The sequence below is a fragment of the Festucalex cinctus genome, chromosome 14 (assembly GCF_051991245.1).
Source record: "Festucalex cinctus isolate MCC-2025b chromosome 14, RoL_Fcin_1.0, whole genome shotgun sequence".
NCBI lineage: Eukaryota > Metazoa > Chordata > Actinopteri > Syngnathiformes > Syngnathidae > Festucalex > Festucalex cinctus.
Genome location: NC_135424.1, coordinates 4,596,117 through 4,614,873, shown reverse-complemented (window position 1 = coordinate 4,614,873; position 18,757 = coordinate 4,596,117). Strand labels below are relative to the sequence as shown.

The window sequence follows — 18,757 nt, the reverse complement described above, 5'->3', positions numbered from 1 at the left end:
GTGAATGCTGCATGAGATTACGCAAGCGGTGGCGTGTATCATGGCGCCTCACTTTAAATTGTTAACGTCGCCTCAAGTTCGACGACGGGGCGACGTCGTCTCTGTCGATCCCGGTCAAAGTCTTCGCCGCCAAGCGTGTTGCGGTTCCCAGTCGTCTCCCGCATTCACGTCCCCGCTTTTGTCTCCTCGCTCATGTCCCGTCTCTCGGCGGAATCGGGAGCCCGGGCCTGGCTGCTTGGCAGATGGGGAAGATGAGGAAGGCAGGGATTGGTTAATCCCTAATCTGCTGTCTCTTGGCCGCTCTGGACCACGGAGGAGAGAGGGAGGGACGGATGGAGGGAGGGAGGGATGAAGGAGAGGAAGAGGGCGATGGAGCCAGCTAGATGGAGCCAGCTGTCAGATGGAGAGTCTTTCATGGTCCTGCGCACACAACAGCTGCACAGGGCCCGCCTGCACGGCTCTGCATTATTAAGCATCTTTTTAGTTGGTTCCAGATGCAGAGCTAGCTGTGTTTACCCAGGCTTTGTGCTCTCGCACCCCAAGCCCCAAACCTCCTCCTCCACCCTCTCCCTCGCCACTCCACACCTCCACTTCCGATTCGTCCCCCGCTTCCTTGTTGGTGTGGTCAAAGTGGCTCCGCTTAAGTATGTAATGTAGCGGCAAATGACCTTGACACCCGCAGGTCGCATTAACGCCTTCATCCTTTGCTTCATTGCGTTTCTTTCCGTTGGCACGATTTGATCATTTTAACATGTGAGGTTTCAACAACTTTTTTTTTTTTTTTTTTTTTTGCAGGAGGAAATTGAAGTTTAACTTCTAAGGTCGAACACTTTACCTGGTGATAGATTGTCTTCCTGAAATAAAGTTGAGTTGAGTTGAGTCTTGCACACTTCCCCGCTGCTGCGCTGTACTTAACTTGCCGGGCAGCCCCGCCGCCGTTAGGCGCTGGCGACTCAGGACGTGTTTTGGGCCCTCTCCCCGGATCCAGCTGACTCCTGACGCCCTTCGAAGGAAGCCCGGCATCTCGCCTAGCCTAGCCTAGCGCGAATCCGGAGGGTTGGACATCATTCATGGGGTCGCCAAATCCCTTGAATTACATGGCGGTTCAAACTTCAATATGTGTTACGAGGCACATTCGTGGTTGAATTACCCTTAAAGGTGATTTGACTTTGTGTAAAACTGCATGACAAAGTCATTTCAACTGGCAGGAGAAAGACGAGGGGAAAAAAAGAAAAGGGAATTACTGTCTAAGTAATGTTTACAAGCATGTAATTACACAGTCTTTTAAACTTGACTTTCGCTGTGGTATACAACGGTGTGCAAACAACCACTTTGTCTAAACACACACACAAGCACGCACGCAAACAACTGACACCGAGTAAAACTCAACCTCAGAGCCAAAATTTGAACCCACGACCTCTTGACTCTGGGGGCAGATGTGCTAATCGCAAGTCAACCATGCTATCCACAAATATGCCAACCACTATTTCTCAATGTTACTCCACACTGTCATTATTCCAAACATGTTGGTCAAAAGTTCCAATTGTATTGCATTGCATTGCAGTGCAGTTACCAGGCATGCAATCAGAACTGGGGAAAAAAAAAAAAAGAAGTGTAATTACGATGTAATTAATGTGCTATGAGTGTTGAACTCTTTTAAACAAACTTTTCCTGCTGCATGTAAACATGTACAAACACAACCTTGTCCAAACACAAACACAATTGACACCCAGCTAGCAAAGCAACGGGAGAACATTTAAATTCAGCATAGGAGGTTTGAACCTAGGACACCTTGACTTTGAGGCAGACATGCCAGCCACTGATATAAAGTGCTGCTCACTTTGGGGACATATATTTTTGATATTTTTCCCTGCAATTGTTAAAAACCTCAGTGCATTACGCCACTATTACATCACAAAGTCATTTCTATTGACGTGCGGAAAAAAGAAAGTAATTACTGTGTAATTAGCATGCTACAAGCGTGTAATTACACACTCTTTTAAACACGACTTTCGCCACTGCATGCACGGATGTGCAAACAGCCCTCCTTGTCCAAACACACGCGCACGCACACACTTGCCACCAATATTCACATATTCGCGCGTCAACCTCGCACCAAAGAAAGCTTTGAGGGGGCTAATCTGCGCCTGGGTGCCGTCTCTTGTCAAGTTCAAGAGGGTTAACAAATCTTTACCTCGGCGACAACCCTCCTCTTCCCCCCTTTTCATGTCCACATTTGTTCGCTGTATGTCCAAAAATCTACAGAGGCCCGTCCCGGCCCAGTTGGGATTGCTCGAGCTGAAGAGCTGGAGGCTTTTCAGTGGCTGGCATCTGTTGTTCCCCTTCCCAGAGCTGCTGGCAGTCAGTTAATGGCCATGCTTGGGACGCTGAGAGCGCAGGGAGGGGTGTGTGTGTATGTATGTGTGTGTGGTGGGAGTGCGGGAGGGAAGGGGGGGACAGTGGCTGATTTCCCCATAGCCGCCGCACCGATTCCCGGCACGCCACCGGCAGCTGCAGACGAGCCACCGGCGGCTAGGAACATGGGGGCCTAATGCGCCGCTTCTTCTGAGGGTTGGGGGCGTGCAGATGTTCGTCGTCGTCATAACTCCACACTGTCACGCTTGTCCTCTGATTTGAGGCAATGTTGGGCAATTTTTATGGATTTGCCACCTAAACGGCGACATGATTAAAATGACATTTGGTGGCTGGCTGCTCATCGCGAGAACAATTAGAGAAGACAAGCTCGAGCTCCCCCCACGGGCGCCATGGTGGCACGCCGTGCTTTCACTTTCAACATTTTGCAACCGTCAACAAGTTTCGCAGAATTCCGCAGCTCTGACCCATACGCACTGATGGGAAGTACAAACACGTCATTAATGTGGTTCAGCACATTTGACCCAATTATGTACTTTAACTACATATGTATTTTTATTTTCGACAGCTGTACTTTCTTTCGTGCTTTGAAAAATGAGTTTTTATTACTTATTTCAAACTTTGAGGATGACGACAACGGAGATAAGATGTAAATAGAGAGCGGTAAAGTCAACTGTGATTGAAATCGACCATAGACTTACTTTCAAATTGTTTGATGTCGTCAACTACAAGAATGATTTGTGGCAAGTATGTCGAGTTTTGTCCTAAAAAAATAAAAAAATATTCGATTAGCTCCTCCCCTTGCACACTTACCAGCCGAAACAAGTTAAGACCATCAAGTCACACATTGTCACATCTCATCAGCCTAAGTAAAAGAGTAGGAACATTTTAGTTAGATCTCCTTCCACATCTGGCAGAAAAGGGTTCCACGGCCATGTATCGATCTTTCTAGTATCCATTAAATAGTTCACCTGAGAATATATGGACTTCTGTTAGTTACTAGGGGTGTTAAAAAAAATCGATTCGCCGACATATCGCGATATGACAGCACGCAATTCTCGTATCGATTCAATATGTAGCTGAATCGATATTTAAACATCAATTTTTGGTGGAAATATTCAATAAAACGTCTTACTCCGGGTTAGGGTTCAAACTTTAAGCATGGAAGAATTTTAGATTGATGGAACATTATGCCTTAATATTTTATTTCAATGCATAAACAGATTGTAACCTAACCTGGTTGTTAAATACAGTGACTCACAGTTATAAGCCTGAAGTTTCAGATAAATCAATACATTTTCATACAAATCTTACAGTGTATGTGTACAAGTTTACTAATTAGTATTTTCTAAATTTGAGGGGAAAAAAAATGGCAATAATCGACAGATTCGTATCGGGATTAATCGGTATCAAATTGAAACGTGACCTATGAATCATGAAACGGATCAACTCGCCAGGTACTAGGCAATTCACACCCCTATAAGTTACATACTTTTAGAAAAATATTTGCGAGCGTTAAAGATAAAAGGACCGGTAGTTGTCCATTCGGAACTTTGGTGCCATGACCCGGATATGAACTAAGGGTCCTACCATTCAAAATACTGAAGCCCCTGTCCAAACACTGGTGGTTAAGTCTGACTTTTTTTTATTAAATAAAAAAAAAAATATATATATAAATAAATTCCACACTCTTCCGTCTAAATCTGTGTGACACACTCATGACCAACAATGAGGCACTCTAGCTGAAGAGAAGAAGTATTTTAGAATGCAAGCTAACTAGCTATCTAGCTAGCTAGCCAAATGCACATCGCAATGACGCCGATGACAACTGATGCTGCTGAAGGTGCTTAAGTTCTTCCATGATCAAGGAGGGGTGACTCGTGATGGGACTCAAGTGTCACTGGGCCTGTTTTAGCACCGGCCAAAAAAAATCTGAAAAATCGGAATGGTGAAAATTACAATTAAGTGCTATAGTTCTCAGTCTCAGCAAATAATTGTGTTCAAACAACTCTGACGTTTTCAGAAACTTAATTCACAGGGTCTCACTTATGTAAATAAAGCGGTACTTGCACTTTTCCCAGAGTCTTAATTTGAGTTTGAGAGTGCATATGCCACCTCTGACCAACTTCCGGATCATACATGTTATTATCGCAGGCTGTGCGGGGCCTGCCTTGGCTGGCATCTGCATAATAGCGGAGGGAGTTTTTTTTTTTTTTTTTGTGCTACAGTTTAATCAGCGTGGCACGACTCTAGAGAGCGGGGCTGGATACGTTATCAACCGAAGAGGAAGTTCAAATGAAGCCGGATAAATAAATGAAGGCCTTGATGATTAGCTGTCACATAAGCAATTAAAACGACTGGAAATTATTCATTCCCTTCCCGGGCAGGTGCGGCCGGCGATTGTCGCGGGTAATTGTCAAAATGGAAACAATTTGTTTTGATGAAGCTTCCATATGCTTATGAAACATTCATAAAATAACTCAAAGTCGTCTCCTAATGGATAGTCCCGTATAGTATCAAGGGGCTCCTCTTTTTCTTTTCTGCAGGTATGAAACTGCTTTCATTTACAAGTGGCCATCAGCTCAAAAAAAAAAAAAAAAACATAAAACGCCATCACATCTCCGTTTTTTTTTTGGTTTTTCTATGTGTGCGAATTATTAATTGTGACTGTCATGGCCGCCTGACAATCTTAACAAACAGCCGCCTCAGAAAAAAACACACTTGACAGCTCCGGACCCCCAGCAAAATTCCCAGGGTGACTTTGTCCTTGACACATCCTTAATGACGCTCATCTCGACGATTGTAAATACATTATCATATCAGATCACGTCTGTGTTGCAATCATCACCTCCATTTCCTTTTTAATTAAACAGCAGCGATGACACCACATCTGTCAGAAAGGGAAGTGAGACTTTTTTTGAAAATCGGTGTGAAGTCGCGGCAAACAATAGAGAGGGGAAGAGAAAAGAAAAGGAAAAAAAAAAAAAAAAACGGCGTTTGAAAAATAACACGCTCCGTCTCCTCCTTGCCCCCTCGTCGTCTTGTGCTTCCGTCTCGTCGCTCTCACCCCCGTCTCTTCTCCCGCCACTTGAAAGGCAGGGTAATGAGACAGCTCGAGAGTGAGGCGAGGTGTCCGCCGAGCATCAGTTGCGCGCGTGCAGAAGTGAAAATTTACTGCGAACGAGATGGCGGCGGCGGCGGCGGCGATGGCGGAGGCTGGCATCAGCAGGGCCCTGGCGTAAATTCATTTTCATTCAGATTAGCGTGCGTTTTACGCCGTCCACAAAAACACTTGGCCCGCGCACAGTTTTTTTTTTTTTTTTCCCCCACCTCATGATCAGGTGTCGTGATTTGCCAGATTACGTTATTAACCCTCAGTGCTCTATGATGGACATTTGCATTCACCTCCTTTTTTTCAGCATTTTAGCTGAGTAAATGCAAATGTAATGGAAATTCCCAAGGGTGGTTTTTTTTTGTCTTATTTTGTAATTTAAAAGTTTAGCTCTTTAAACATATCAGTCATAGAATGTTTACATAAAATTGCAACTTTTAGCCACCTAAAACCGAAGAGAACTACAGTTTTGAAATGATTTGCTATATCATCATATAATTTGGGCAAAAATAGGTTTGATTCTACTCATCACTTGAAATTTTTATCTTCCAAGTTTTCTACCGGATTAGGCGTACATCATGTTAACAACCTCAAACCATAAAAAAAAAAAATCTTAAAAATTACAGACTCAAGATGAAACAAGCTGAAAGGGTAGTAAAATCGAACAAGTCCTGATGGCTAAGCCATTAACACGTCACGGCGGCTTTAAACAAGCCGTAGCCAATGGCGGAGGTGTCAGCCACATGACATATGACGCCACTTAATGGGCCCAAATACGACAGACGACAGGAATTAAAGCTCCAACTATCTTCGCTGGGCCATTATTCAGCAGGCCGGTAAATAAAATGCCGCAGTTTAAATCTATGCAAAACATATTTCCCCTCCCATGCGCGTTTATGGCGCCAATTTACACGTTCTTGGTGCCATTATTAAAATGATGCCTGTGCTGCTTGTTGTCGTTTACAACGTGCGGAGGATATTAGGACCACGCTGAAAGGGGGAAAAAGATATTGCAGCAAAAAAGTCATCTTGAAATATGTGGGAAGCGGGTTAGAATTAGGATTAGGGTTAGTGCCAAAATTGTTGTAACATTCCATCCCAGCAACAAATCAAAGGTGACACAGTGATTGCCAAAAGCACTTTGTACATGTCAAGATGGCGTTCTAATGATAGTAGGTTACCACTTTCTCAATAAGTTACAAAACATAATTCTCATAACATACCAACCACATAATGACAGCGGGGGAAAAAGAAATGCTTCTTAAAGATCAAAACGATAACAGTATAGCAATTGTATGCTGAGGCATCAAAATTTAATTTCTTTTAAAATATTTTTCATAATCATGTAGCTATTTTGTGCTGAAACTGATGTTTGTTTATAAAATCATAAAATTGTTTCTTGAGATGATGAAGTGCCACCTCCACAAGAGAAAACGCAATCCAAGCTTTGACTGTCTTGATTGTGCTTTGCTGTTTGTGTCACTTAGACATGAGGCTCAAAGAGATGCCACCTCGTAGCTCCGCCCTTTAACAAGGTAAATGGTGAACAGCGGCTAATTTGCATGACGCAGGACCATACATTCCACACACACAAATGATTTTGACCAGTCTCACAAGTAGACATTAACATGGACATGGATTGATTGATATTCCGTTTGTGGGGAAAAATATAAGCAGATGATTCCTCCCATTTTCATCCACTTCAGGGTGCGGCCATTTTGACGTTATACCGCCGCTCTGCTGCCGAATGGTGTTGACGTCAAGGTGCCCAATCCCCAATTATTATAAACTTGCTTTGAGGGATGTATCGTGTCAAAATGGCCGCGCCCTGCATTGGATGAAAACGTATGCATTGAAAAGGAAAAGGCCGTCCTAAATTCTAAAAATCTTCTTGTCAAACTTTTAAACTTTACTTTGGGCTTGTTTGACCCTACATAACACGGTTTCCGCTCTAAACACGTAGACATCATGAAGATATTTAAAAAAAGTTTCTTTGTATATTTTGAACTCCTTCACCCCCTCCCTCCCTCACCACTCCTATCAAATCTCTTGCAAAAAAAAAAAAAAAAAAAAGTCAGCATTATGAAATAAAGAGTACTCCCAATGGTGAGACCGTAAAGGCCGCGCGTCGGACTGCCAAGTCAGCGCTTTTGACAGGATAAGACCATGCTAACCTATTGAAAAAGGCTTGAGCCACACAGCCCAAATCGGCACATACGCAGTATGGTGCTGGCGGAGCCAGCGCGGCGGCTTAGCAGTCTTAACAGAGAATGCGCCACTTATCATCATCGGCATCCAGCGCCCACAACACTCCAGCATGAAGAGGCTCTCGCGCTAAGCCGGTTAAAATAACACGAGACAATGCATCAACAACGGCTTCCTCTTCCCGTTTGATGCCTGCTTAATTCCGACGCCACAATGCAACACCACCAGCACCCCCCCCCGCCAACCCCAATCCCGTTCTGGTGCTCGACCAGAGGACCGGCATGAGGCGCCGTCCATCTCCCCTTCACATCAGAGGCAGCCGGAGGAGCCCCCTGATACTGTGTGGGCCCGGCTGATAAAGGCCTTATTTCAGGGTCTTCCAGTGAGGGGGCCGGATTCAACTCCCCAAGCTGGGGGACGGTTAAGGCGGGATGTTGGAATGGTGCACTCGGAGCGCAAACACAGGCAGGCTAAAAGCAGTCTTGTATAAAGTACCTGAAAGCGATACTTGACTACAAGTATTTTCACAGAAAGTAACTTTGGTAGAACTTTTGAGTAAAAGTCCTAAAGTATCTGACATTTTCTGTACTTTATATGGCTGGGTTAAAAGCAATTGAATAAGCTCCTGATATTGATTCATAATACCATGAATTATTTTAATATCTCATTTTCCCATGAATTCATATGACAATAGAATTTTATAGGCCTTTTTTTATCTTACTGTTTTCTTGAAATTTACTGTTCACATGAATATATGTTCTTACATTTTTGAAAGACCTGACTTATTGCACTTTGAGACAATTCAGAATATTTTTTAATTTATATTTACAATTACTGAATTAGAATTATGAATATATTTTCATCTCATCCTTACTGATGTAAATGTTTGTGTAACACTTTATAACATGTTAGTGACTGCCTACGCAAAATTTAATTTGGAATTTAATGTTTGTGGAGTTTTTATATATAAGAAGAATTGATGTTATATGATCAATATCAGATTGAAGTGAAGCGAATCGAATTGGGGAAAAAAATCTAAATCGAATCAAACAGAATTCTCGTGAGTCGAAATCGAATCGACCGAGGAAATCAGAATTGATTCACAGCATTTAAGTTTAATCAGTCATTTTTCAGATACAGAAAGCATTTGGTTTACTTCTGAGGTGTACAGTACGTAATTAAAAGACTCAAAAGTGGGCATTGCTCGTGTGAAATTATAAAACGAGCTTTGCTTTTTCATTATTCATTATTATTCATCTACTTTGCAAAGTCAGAAGAAACTGGTGCTTTTCATGAAACCAACGCATATTCGACTGCTGCTACGACTAAAGATCGGAAAAAGGGTAGAAACAACCTATTTCTGGTGAAAAAGAGAATATTCTGTATCTTTTCGTAGGTTCGGTGCTGATACCAAAGAACAACATCCTGTGCGTCTTAGCCAAAATGCTCTAAAATGTCTGGAAGAATGGAGAACTCTGCTTTAATTAGCTACATGAAGTATTTGTACTCGGATACATTACAGTAGGCCTATTGTCTAAAAAGTGTGGGAAGACGGGCGGGAGTGGCCAGACAGGCGGAAAGACACTGATAAGCCCTCGACGTACATATGACGCCTTTAAGCTCGAAATTGGACAGTTTAAAAGTTCAATCTCTTTTGCCCGCTTTCTCCTGACACATGAGTGAGGTCCCATTACCGCAAGCCGGGCCCCCGAAACGATAGCCATTGACCGGGCAGGCGGACCCTCGTCAGGCTCTTTACCTTGAGACTCGTCCGCCGCTTGACACGACCTTTGAACCCGGGTGCACAGCTGTCAAATGTCTCTCCCCCATTCTGTCACTCCCCCTTTTGGAGACACACACACACGAGTCCTGGAAAGAAACACACACACACATGCACACAGAGGATTTTGTTACATTGAAGCTTTAAGTTACATGTTTTTTTTAAACACTGTTTAGTAAAAGTTCACACAAAATGCGTTACCGCTGAACTTTTTGGAGTGTTGCACCATGTAGGAAAGAAAATAAACCTGTCCGTTAAATTTTGGTGGAATCTGGATAAATTCGATTAAATTGTTCATTCCAACCTTAAGGTTTATAAAAGATGCAGTGAAAAATAAGAAATAAAAGCCAAGTTTCACAATGCAAAATACATCGTCAAGAATTATACTGTACAACTTATGACATCATCTTCCACCAAATCAGGATGATAGGTTAAAGGTGATGATCCAGGATATTTGTTGTTAACTGGTCCAATTTGGTCTTAATTTATCACAAAATAATGCTTGAATCATAATAACAAAATTGGCCGGTAATCTTTCAATGTTTTCCTAATGAAGTGATTAATACATTTTAGAAAATAAGAGATGCAATGCAAATTGTGACTTTATTCTGGTAAAACATTTTTTTAAAAATCATTTCAGAGAATTTTGGTTTTCTCAGTTTTGTAGAATTTTTCTCTTTTTTTTTTCCTTGTAAATCTGAAGATTTGATTCTAGTAACATAATTTGTTCATCTTTTCTCTTGAAACAGTATTACTCATCGAGCAATAACATTGCACATTTGTTTTTCCTCTTTTTCTCAAACTGCATAACAACACATTTGTTTCTAGTAACATGCAAACTGCTGTTTTTATTATTCTTATTCCAAGAAATATATATTACTCTCATAGCATTGACTTCTTTCCTCTAACAAAGATGTTATTCATGTAGTATTTAAACTTTAACCAGACCATATTCCACCTGTATCCTTATTCTTGTACAACTTTTCTCTTGTAACCTTATAACTGTATTCTCTTCACAAAACTTTTACATCTAGCTTTTTCTGAAAGTTTTATCACATCTTCCCATAATATTCTAACTACGTTGCAAGGTGCTGACACGAGTAAGTTCCCGTGACAGGTGACCCCATTTGCTTTTGCAAAATTTTTCAACATTTTTCTATATTTTGGCATAACCGACGCACATGAATTTTAACAACAAAATTCTAAACGTAGGCGAGCATCGTATGTTTAAGGTGTTTCTCTCGGCCTTGGCAGAGGTTATGCGCTCTACTTTCACGCCTCGTGTTGAAAAATCTACATCCTGTTGGCACGTATGTGATCACATTTTAAAATAATCTAACATGCATATGGACAGGCATGCTTTTGCGTGCATGTGTGTTCATGAATACTACATCTTGTATGCATTACATGCAATGGGAGGAGAGGAGAGAATCATCTAGAATTAGTAACATTTTCACCGGTGAGAAAAGAGGGGGAAAAAAATCAACATAAATATCATTGTTGATGTGAAATCTACATGTGCATGATTGTGTTGTGCTGCATGTGCGTGTGTGTGTTTTTGAGGCTCACTTTGCAAAGTGTTGTTAGCAGGAATTGACTGTGACAGGAGCACCACCAACTGGTCATGAGGCGCCTCTCCACCGGCGAAGCCTGCCTGCCGTCTGCTCGCCTCTCTGATGTGCAACCGGGAGATTAGTCACATGCATCCACTTGCAACCTCTACATTTAAACAGTCTTGATTTATTCTTAGTGTGATCTGAAAAACAAGCAATGTTCTTTTTCTCTTTTTTTTTCCCCCCCTCTCTCTTTCTCTCCCTCGTCTTCTTCACCTCAAAACCCCCTCGGTGAGGTTGAATTCACGGTATCCATCATCATGCATCTTTAATGACGTCAGGCCAGGAGCATGGGGTAAAATCACAGTAGTGGCCCGAGGCTAAAACCAGCTAAAATGAGGTTCCTCTTACCCCCTTCCCACGCAGGCAAGAGCTCGCGCGCGGGGCCGAGAGGGAGGGTACGGCGCGCCCATCGATCGCCGGGGCGGCTCGGCGGCTGGCAAGCCACTCGGAGGGCTTGATGGATACATTTGGGCCATAAAAAAAAAAAAAATCTGAATCGGTACAGCAGTGGGGTCCGAGCCAGGAGCTGCCGAGACAGAAGGGTGACAAACGGCGGACGCCTTGATTTATGCGACGTTGTGCACGACTGGCTAGAGGACAATCTCCCCTCACCATCTTTTGGTTTTACTCTAAGAGGCCTTTGGAGACTTTCACACAGACGTGAGCGAGAGAGAGAGAGAAAAAAAAAAAAAGATACAATCTGCCTAATTCAAAACACTTGTCAGACAGTGAGACTGTATGAACTGCTATTAGGGCCACACGGAAATAAAACATGTAGGCCACAGTATTACGAGAATAAAGTCAAATTATTATCACAATGACGGGGAAATAGAACGAGAATGTTACAGACTAATAGCGGGAGAAAAGTCATTATCATTGTGGTGGTGGAAAAAAAATGGTTTTATGAAATGCAATTACTGTATGTAGTGAAGGATTCTTCTCATAGTGTACACTATAAATTAGAAAAAAAAAAAAGTTGGGTGAACTTCGCCTTTAAGGGGTGTGGCCTAGTGGATGAAGTTGGGTTGGCCATTTACTCCAATATCTGCATTATATTTCTCTTACATAGCTTGTTCTGTTTTTCATATTTTCTCATATTTGTAACATGATTTTCCTTTCAATATTAGAATTGTATTTTTGTTTATATTACCAAGAGCTCAGAATTGTTCATTCGGTAGTCTTACCGATTCAACGTCTTGTCATCATTGCTCTTTTCTTTTTTTTTTTTTTGTGTGTGTGTATGTGTGCGTGCGTTTGCGTGCGTGCGTGCGTTTGCGTGCGTGCGTTTGCGTGTGTGCGTTTGCGTGCGTTTGCGTGCGTGCGTGTGCGTGCGTGCAAATACTTATAAATTTATACTCATTCATTCACCTAAAACCTTATAAATATCCCATTACCCTTCGCCTTAACCAGGTACTTCAGAATCTTGCCAGAGTCGTGAGATTTAAATGGTCAGGAGACCAGAGAAAAGGTCAGAAAAAAAAAGAAATAAAGAGAAAAGAAAGGTAAATCAAAGTGACATCCAGCACCGACCAAACACTTCCTGCCTTCCCCATGATTACAAAATCAAAGTCTTACGCCAACCCCGGAAGCCTCTAAATTCCAGCAAATTTAGCGAGATCTCAAGAGCCCAGAGGAAAAACTAAAGAGAGGAAGGAGGGAAGGATCGATAAGGCAGAGTGAGATCAATAGAAGCCAGTACATCCAATCCATCAAAGTGAAGTCCAGCACCAACAAGACCCCTCCTGCGTGGTTACAAAACCGGAGTCTTATGCCAACCCCAGAAACCTCAAACTTCCAATAAATTGAGATCTCAAGTGACCAGAGGAAAAACTAAAGAGAGGAAGGAGGGAAGGATAGATAAAGCAAAGTGAGATCCACAGACACCAGCACCCACTGATTCAAGGGGCTGTGGGAGGGAGAGGCAACTTCTGTTTGAGTTTCAGTAGATGCTGGTGCGATGGATCTGGCATGCATAAGGACCACCACCAAAGAAAGAAGCCGTCAACCGCGGTCCAGCAAAGCGAGCACCCCCCCCCCCCGGAATCCCCAGGCCGCGGCAGCACCAAGGCCACCCCCAAGCCACCCGAGCGGACACCGGTCGGCGAGCCGACCCAGACACCCGGAACACCCCCGCCCCAGCCCCGGCCCACACCCCCGAGCCCAAGGCCGCAGAACGAGGCCCAGCGGGCTCCCACAGCGCCCCACCGGTCCCCAGCCCCCATCCCCCCACGACCCCCCCGCACCCCACCCAAACCCGCCATCCACCACGACCCAGGCCCCACCACCCCCGACCCCCAAACCCCCGAACACACCCCGACCCCCAGCACCCAACCCCCCACCCACCCATACCTCCACCCCCCCCCCAAACAAGCCGCCCCCCCCCCGACGGCCGCCACCCCCCCCCGCGAACCCGGCCCCCCGCGAGAACCCCCCACCCCCCCCGGAAACCGGCACCGGGCAGCAGCGCAGAGAGGGAAGATGTGCCCACCCCACCTCCAGCCGCGCGAGATTTGCACAGCGGCGGGAGGGGGGAAGCAGAGGAGGAAGCACCAGGGGAGAAGGCGGAACACCAGAACACCGAGCCCGGTGGGGAGAGGCCCCGGTCGTCACGCCAGAGTACAAGTGACACCTAACCCTGTTACTGAGTCCGCCAGCTCGCCGACTGGCGAGCTCTACCCTACACCGTGAATGTGGCCCCACCCAGTGTATATACAAGTGTGTGCGTGTGGTGCATTAAAATTGGGAGCAGGTGAGTCGGAGCAGAGGGAAAAATTTTCCCCTATTCCGACATACCCGTATCCCCCCCCAAAAATGAATATGTATATGTGTGGTGCATTAAAAAAGGGAATGGAGGGACAAAGTGGTGGGGCAGGGACACAAATGGGGGGGACCACAGCGCTGCCAGGCACTGCAGTCCATCCCCTCTGATGGCTCCCCGCCCCAACTCACCCCTCCCCTTGGACGTGAGGTGCATTAAAATTGGAGGGGAGTTGAAGGGTGAAGACGGTGTTTCCACCCTTCCCCACCCCACCAAGAAATGTGTTGTGTGCCCTATGTGTATATTTACAAAGTGTATAGTGCAAGCTAGTGAAGTGAGTAAGAGGAGCGACCAGCGGGGCCTCACCCAACCCGGCGGGTGTAGGTGGCACGCCCGCCCCCCAGCACCCCCACCCCCTGCCGCCCCCCACCTCATCCACCCGGCACCACAATGGGCGGACAGCCAGCGCAGCAGGGCTACCGGACAGCCCACCGGCCACCGGAGCCCGCCCGGGGCGCCAGGAGTTATACCGGAGTGGGGCAGGCCCCAAACCCTCGCCCGGCCCCCGGAGCCCGACGCCCGGGCCGGGGAGGGAGCCCCAGGCCCAGGGAGAGGGAGGGGGAGGGGCCGCAGGGCAGACAGGGAAGGGGGGGGGGGGCGGGGGAAGCGGGGAGAAGACGACAAGAAGGCGAAAGGGCGGCTGCAGGGCAGGAGGCGGGGGGGGAGAGGAGGAGGGAGGGCGACAAGGGAAAAGGGACCGGGAGGCAGAGGAGGATGGGCGGGAGGAGGCGAGGAGGGAGAGGCGACGGGGGGGAGGAAGGGGGAGGGGAGAGGGAACCACGGGGCACACCGGAGGCCCACCCACCCCGAACCGCGCCGCCGGGCACGGAGCAGCGGACCGCGCCGGGACGGCACCGCCCCGGGCACCAGGGGAAGCACCCCAACACCGCACCCCACAGGGGGCCCAGGGAGCGGCCAAGACGCAACCGCCACCGAGCAGACAACGGGGGGGGGGGGCAGAACCACCCCCGCCCGACCACAGGGGACGGCGTCAAGAAAATTGACTAATTAGCATGCAGTAACACCAAGTGTTGATGCTTAGTGCCCACTAGAAATAGATCTTAAGGAGTTATTGAGTATAGTGTCGTATAGTGTGGTATGCTCGAGCCCACTAGCAGCAACTAGGTTCCTGACTATATAAAAATAAAAACAATCAGATACAAAATACCAAATACAGGAGCAGCGAAAACAGAAGTTGTAACGATGTGGTGGCTCTCGTTAACAGGCAGAATCTTGGCAGGATTAAGTTGCCAAATTGAGATTAAAATATTCTATGTACATAGACCATATTTGTTTAAATCTTGATACTTGATTTTTATTTAAGGCAGAGATTTTTTCCATTGAGATATAATTTATTAGTAAGTTTAACCAGTGGTCGATATTTAGAGATTGTTTATTTTTCCAATTGACAAGGATTATTTTTTTAGCAATAGTAAGGGCTATAAATATAGATTGAGATTGTTTACATGGTAGCTCAGTTATTGTTAAGTCACCTAGTAAACACAGTCTTGGAGATAAAGGAAGCCTACAGTTTAATATATCAGCGAGCTTTTCCAAGATTTTAGTCCAGAAATGCAGCACTGGAGTACATGACCATAAAGCATGAAGATAAGTATCGGCAGTGTTTTGTGAGCACTGGAGACAAATGTCGGAGTCAGAGAGTCCCATTTTTTTCATCATATATTGTGTAATATATGTTCTATGAAGTATCTTATATTGGATAAGTTGCAAATTTGTCTGTTTGGTCATTTTAAATACATTTTCACAGATTTGGGTCCAAAAGTCTGGTTCCGGAACTATAGACAAGTCTTTTTCCCATTTTAAAGTCGGTAAATACGTTTTATTTGTGTATAAAAATAACTTATATATTTTTGATATTTTCTTTATTGTTGTTGGAGAAAGCTTTATAATATCTTTAGCTAAGACAGGCAGTTGGAGCGTATCCTGAAGTGTTGGGATTTGTTTCTTAACCATATTTTTAACTTGCAGATAATGTAAGAAATTTCCCTTTTTTATTTCATATTTCTGGACCAAGTTTGTATACGATATAAACTTATTATCTGAGAAAAGATGATGAAGGTGTGTAATTCCTTTCTGCTCCCATAGGCTTAAATGGAACGACTGATTATTAAGTTGAAAGTCGGGGTTATGCCAAATGGGAGAGAGCCCACAGGGCGCCAATTGGGAGTTTGTAATTTCTAATGCCTTCCACCAGGCAGTCAGGGTGGCGGCTATCATTGGGTTTTTAAAACAATTATGTCGTCTTATTGATTTTGTAATAAAGAGTAAATCTGACAGTCTAAGATTATTCCAATCCTTCTGCTCCAATTCCAACCAACAGTTAGTATCTCTGTTGGGTTGTGTCCATAGCACAAGATATTGTAGTTGATTAGCTAGATAATAGTACATAAAGTTTGGTGCCTCTAAACCTCCTTTAGATTTACTTTCCTGAAGAGTAGATAGACTAATTTTGGTTTTTTTTTTATTCCAATAGAATTTTATGATAGCAGAGTCCAGCGATTGGAACCAGTTAGACGTAGGTTTAAATGGAATCATTGAAAATAAATAATTAATCTTTGGTAAAACTTTCATTTTTATAGTAGCTATCCGTCCTATTAAAGAGATCGGAAGATTATTCCAGCGCTCCAGGTCACTACGGATACTATCCAATAATGGTGAAAAATTTAAAGAAGTTAATTCAGTTAACTTAGGTGAAATTTTAACACCTAAGTATTTTAAATTACCTGTAGGAAAGGAGTAGTGTGGATCCTGACTTGTAGGATTCCATGAATTTTCTGTAATAGGTAATAATGTTGATTTTGTCCAGTTAATAGAGTAATCTGATAAGTGAGAGAATTTAGTTATTAATTTAAATGCTTCCCCTAGCGAGATAGCAGGTTCTTCTAAATAGAGTAATATATCATCGGCATATAGATTAATTTTATGTTCTATTGTCCCGGAGTGGATTCCTTGGATCCGTCTATCCTGACGTATAGCTAATGCAAGCGGCTCAATAAATATAGCAAATAATAAAGGAGAAATTGGGCACCCTTGTCTTGTTCCCCTTTGTAAAGTAAAACTCTGTGATGTAATCCCATTAGTAGTAACTGTAGCTTTAGGAGAATCATATAATATTGAGACCCATTGAATGAATGACTCCCCGAAGCCGAATTTATTTAAGACAGCAAAGAGGAAGGACCAGTTAACTTTATCGAATGCTTTTTCTGCATCCAGCGAAATAACAACTGCCTTTTTATCATACCGCTGTGACATACTAATCAAGTTAAAGAGTCTCCTAATATTATTAGTAGAATGACGACCTTTAATAAAACCTGTTTGATCACTATGAATAATTGTCGAGATTACCGTCTCTAATCGAGATGCCAAGGCCTAACATAACTTTATTCTCATAACATTCCATTTTTTTTCTTTGTTCCATCTTTTCCTGTGTACTTGTTTGGGAATGTTGAAATTCAATTTTGAAATTCCTCCCTTAGCATTACAAATTTTGCCTCGCAACATAACTTTTCTCGTGACTCATTTATTCTCGGAACTTCACGACTCGTTTTGACTTTTCCTGCAGGAGGCTACTACAACTTCCTCACAATTTTGCAAGTTTATTCCTCTAATATTGTCTTTTCGCAACATTGATTTTCATCTCTACACGGTACTTTAATTTTTTTAAATTATCACCTTTTTCCCCCTAAAATAGAACAAATTTTCTTTTACTAATTTTTATCTTGTCAGGTTGCAACAATAATTTTTTGTAACATTAAAACTCTTTCCTCGTAACACGACTGCTTTATTCTTATATCATTTTTACGCTTGTGTGGGAATTTTGATTATTTATTTATTTATTTATTTTTGCATTAACAATGCTTTCTTGGATAATTACGACTCAATTCAAAAAGTCCATTCTCATAATATTACTTTTTTTTTTTTCTTCTTCATACCGTTACATTTTTGTTTGCAACATGACTCCTTCATTCTCATATTAGGACTTTTCTCTTCGATATTACCGGTACAACTTTTTTGATATGATATTCTCAAAACAAATTTGTTCTCTAAATATCAATACTTTATTCTGAATACAATGCAAGTTTTTGAAGTTACATGACAGATTCTTTCTTGCAATATGACTCTTTACTCTCGTAACTTCCAACTATTTATACGGTACATTTTTCCTTTCTTGATATTACGATTTAAATTCGGAAATATTTTATTCTCACTATGTAGTTTCTTTATTCTCATGGCATTGCAACAGCTTTGTTCCTTCAGTGACTGACTAATTTATTCTTATAACATTTTGACTATTTATCACAGTATTATGACTTTTTTTCTTGTAACATTACAAATTTATTCTTGTGACATTAAGACTTTATTACCCTCATAATTTTATGATCCTTTTTTTTTTTTATACGGTATTTACTTTGGAGCGATGCCCTTCTACGCCTTCGTATGCTGTAGTTTTGGCCTTCACAGCATAATTGTATTAGTCAGAGCACATGTTGAAAGTGAACTGGGAAAAAAACGGAATATTTTCGCATGGTAGAAAAGGGACGTGGACTTAAGCTCTGTACAATTACATACAGTGACCCTGGAACAAATAAGTCAAATATAGCTCAGGGCCAAATCGCATTTCATGTCGCGGGTGAGCCAAACAAAAGAGCGAGTAATAAAATGGGAAAAAAAAAAAAAAAAAAAGGATCCGCCTGCATATCTCACAGCATTTGGAAGTTGTTTCCTGTAAAAAAGAAAAAGTGGATGATCGCGCGAGTGTGGCTTGGAAACATCTTTCAGTTGCCGAGCCCCCAGCCTTGACCCGGCGGGTCAAAGCCAGTCAGGCTCTTCCT

General features: G+C 43.3%; 1 protein-coding gene across 18 annotated transcripts in view; it reads right to left on the bottom strand.

Moving 5' to 3' along the window:
• LOC144001411 (uncharacterized) overlaps window positions 1-18,757 on the bottom strand; it is a 127,215-nt gene that overhangs the window by 74,466 nt on the left and 33,992 nt on the right. For 15 of the 18 annotated variants that reach the window (XM_077495694.1, XM_077495695.1, XM_077495705.1 and 12 more), the window contains 2 exons: window positions 11,040-11,143; window positions 9,450-9,559 (listed from right to left, as the gene is read on the bottom strand). In XM_077495694.1, the coding sequence (XP_077351820.1) occupies window positions 9,450-9,559; window positions 11,040-11,143 (214 nt within the window). Of the gene's footprint in view, window positions 1-835; window positions 902-985; window positions 1,088-8,850; window positions 9,560-11,039; window positions 11,144-18,757 lie in introns of those variants that run through there. The other 3 variants (XM_077495707.1, XM_077495708.1, XM_077495709.1) reach the window with 3 other exon arrangements.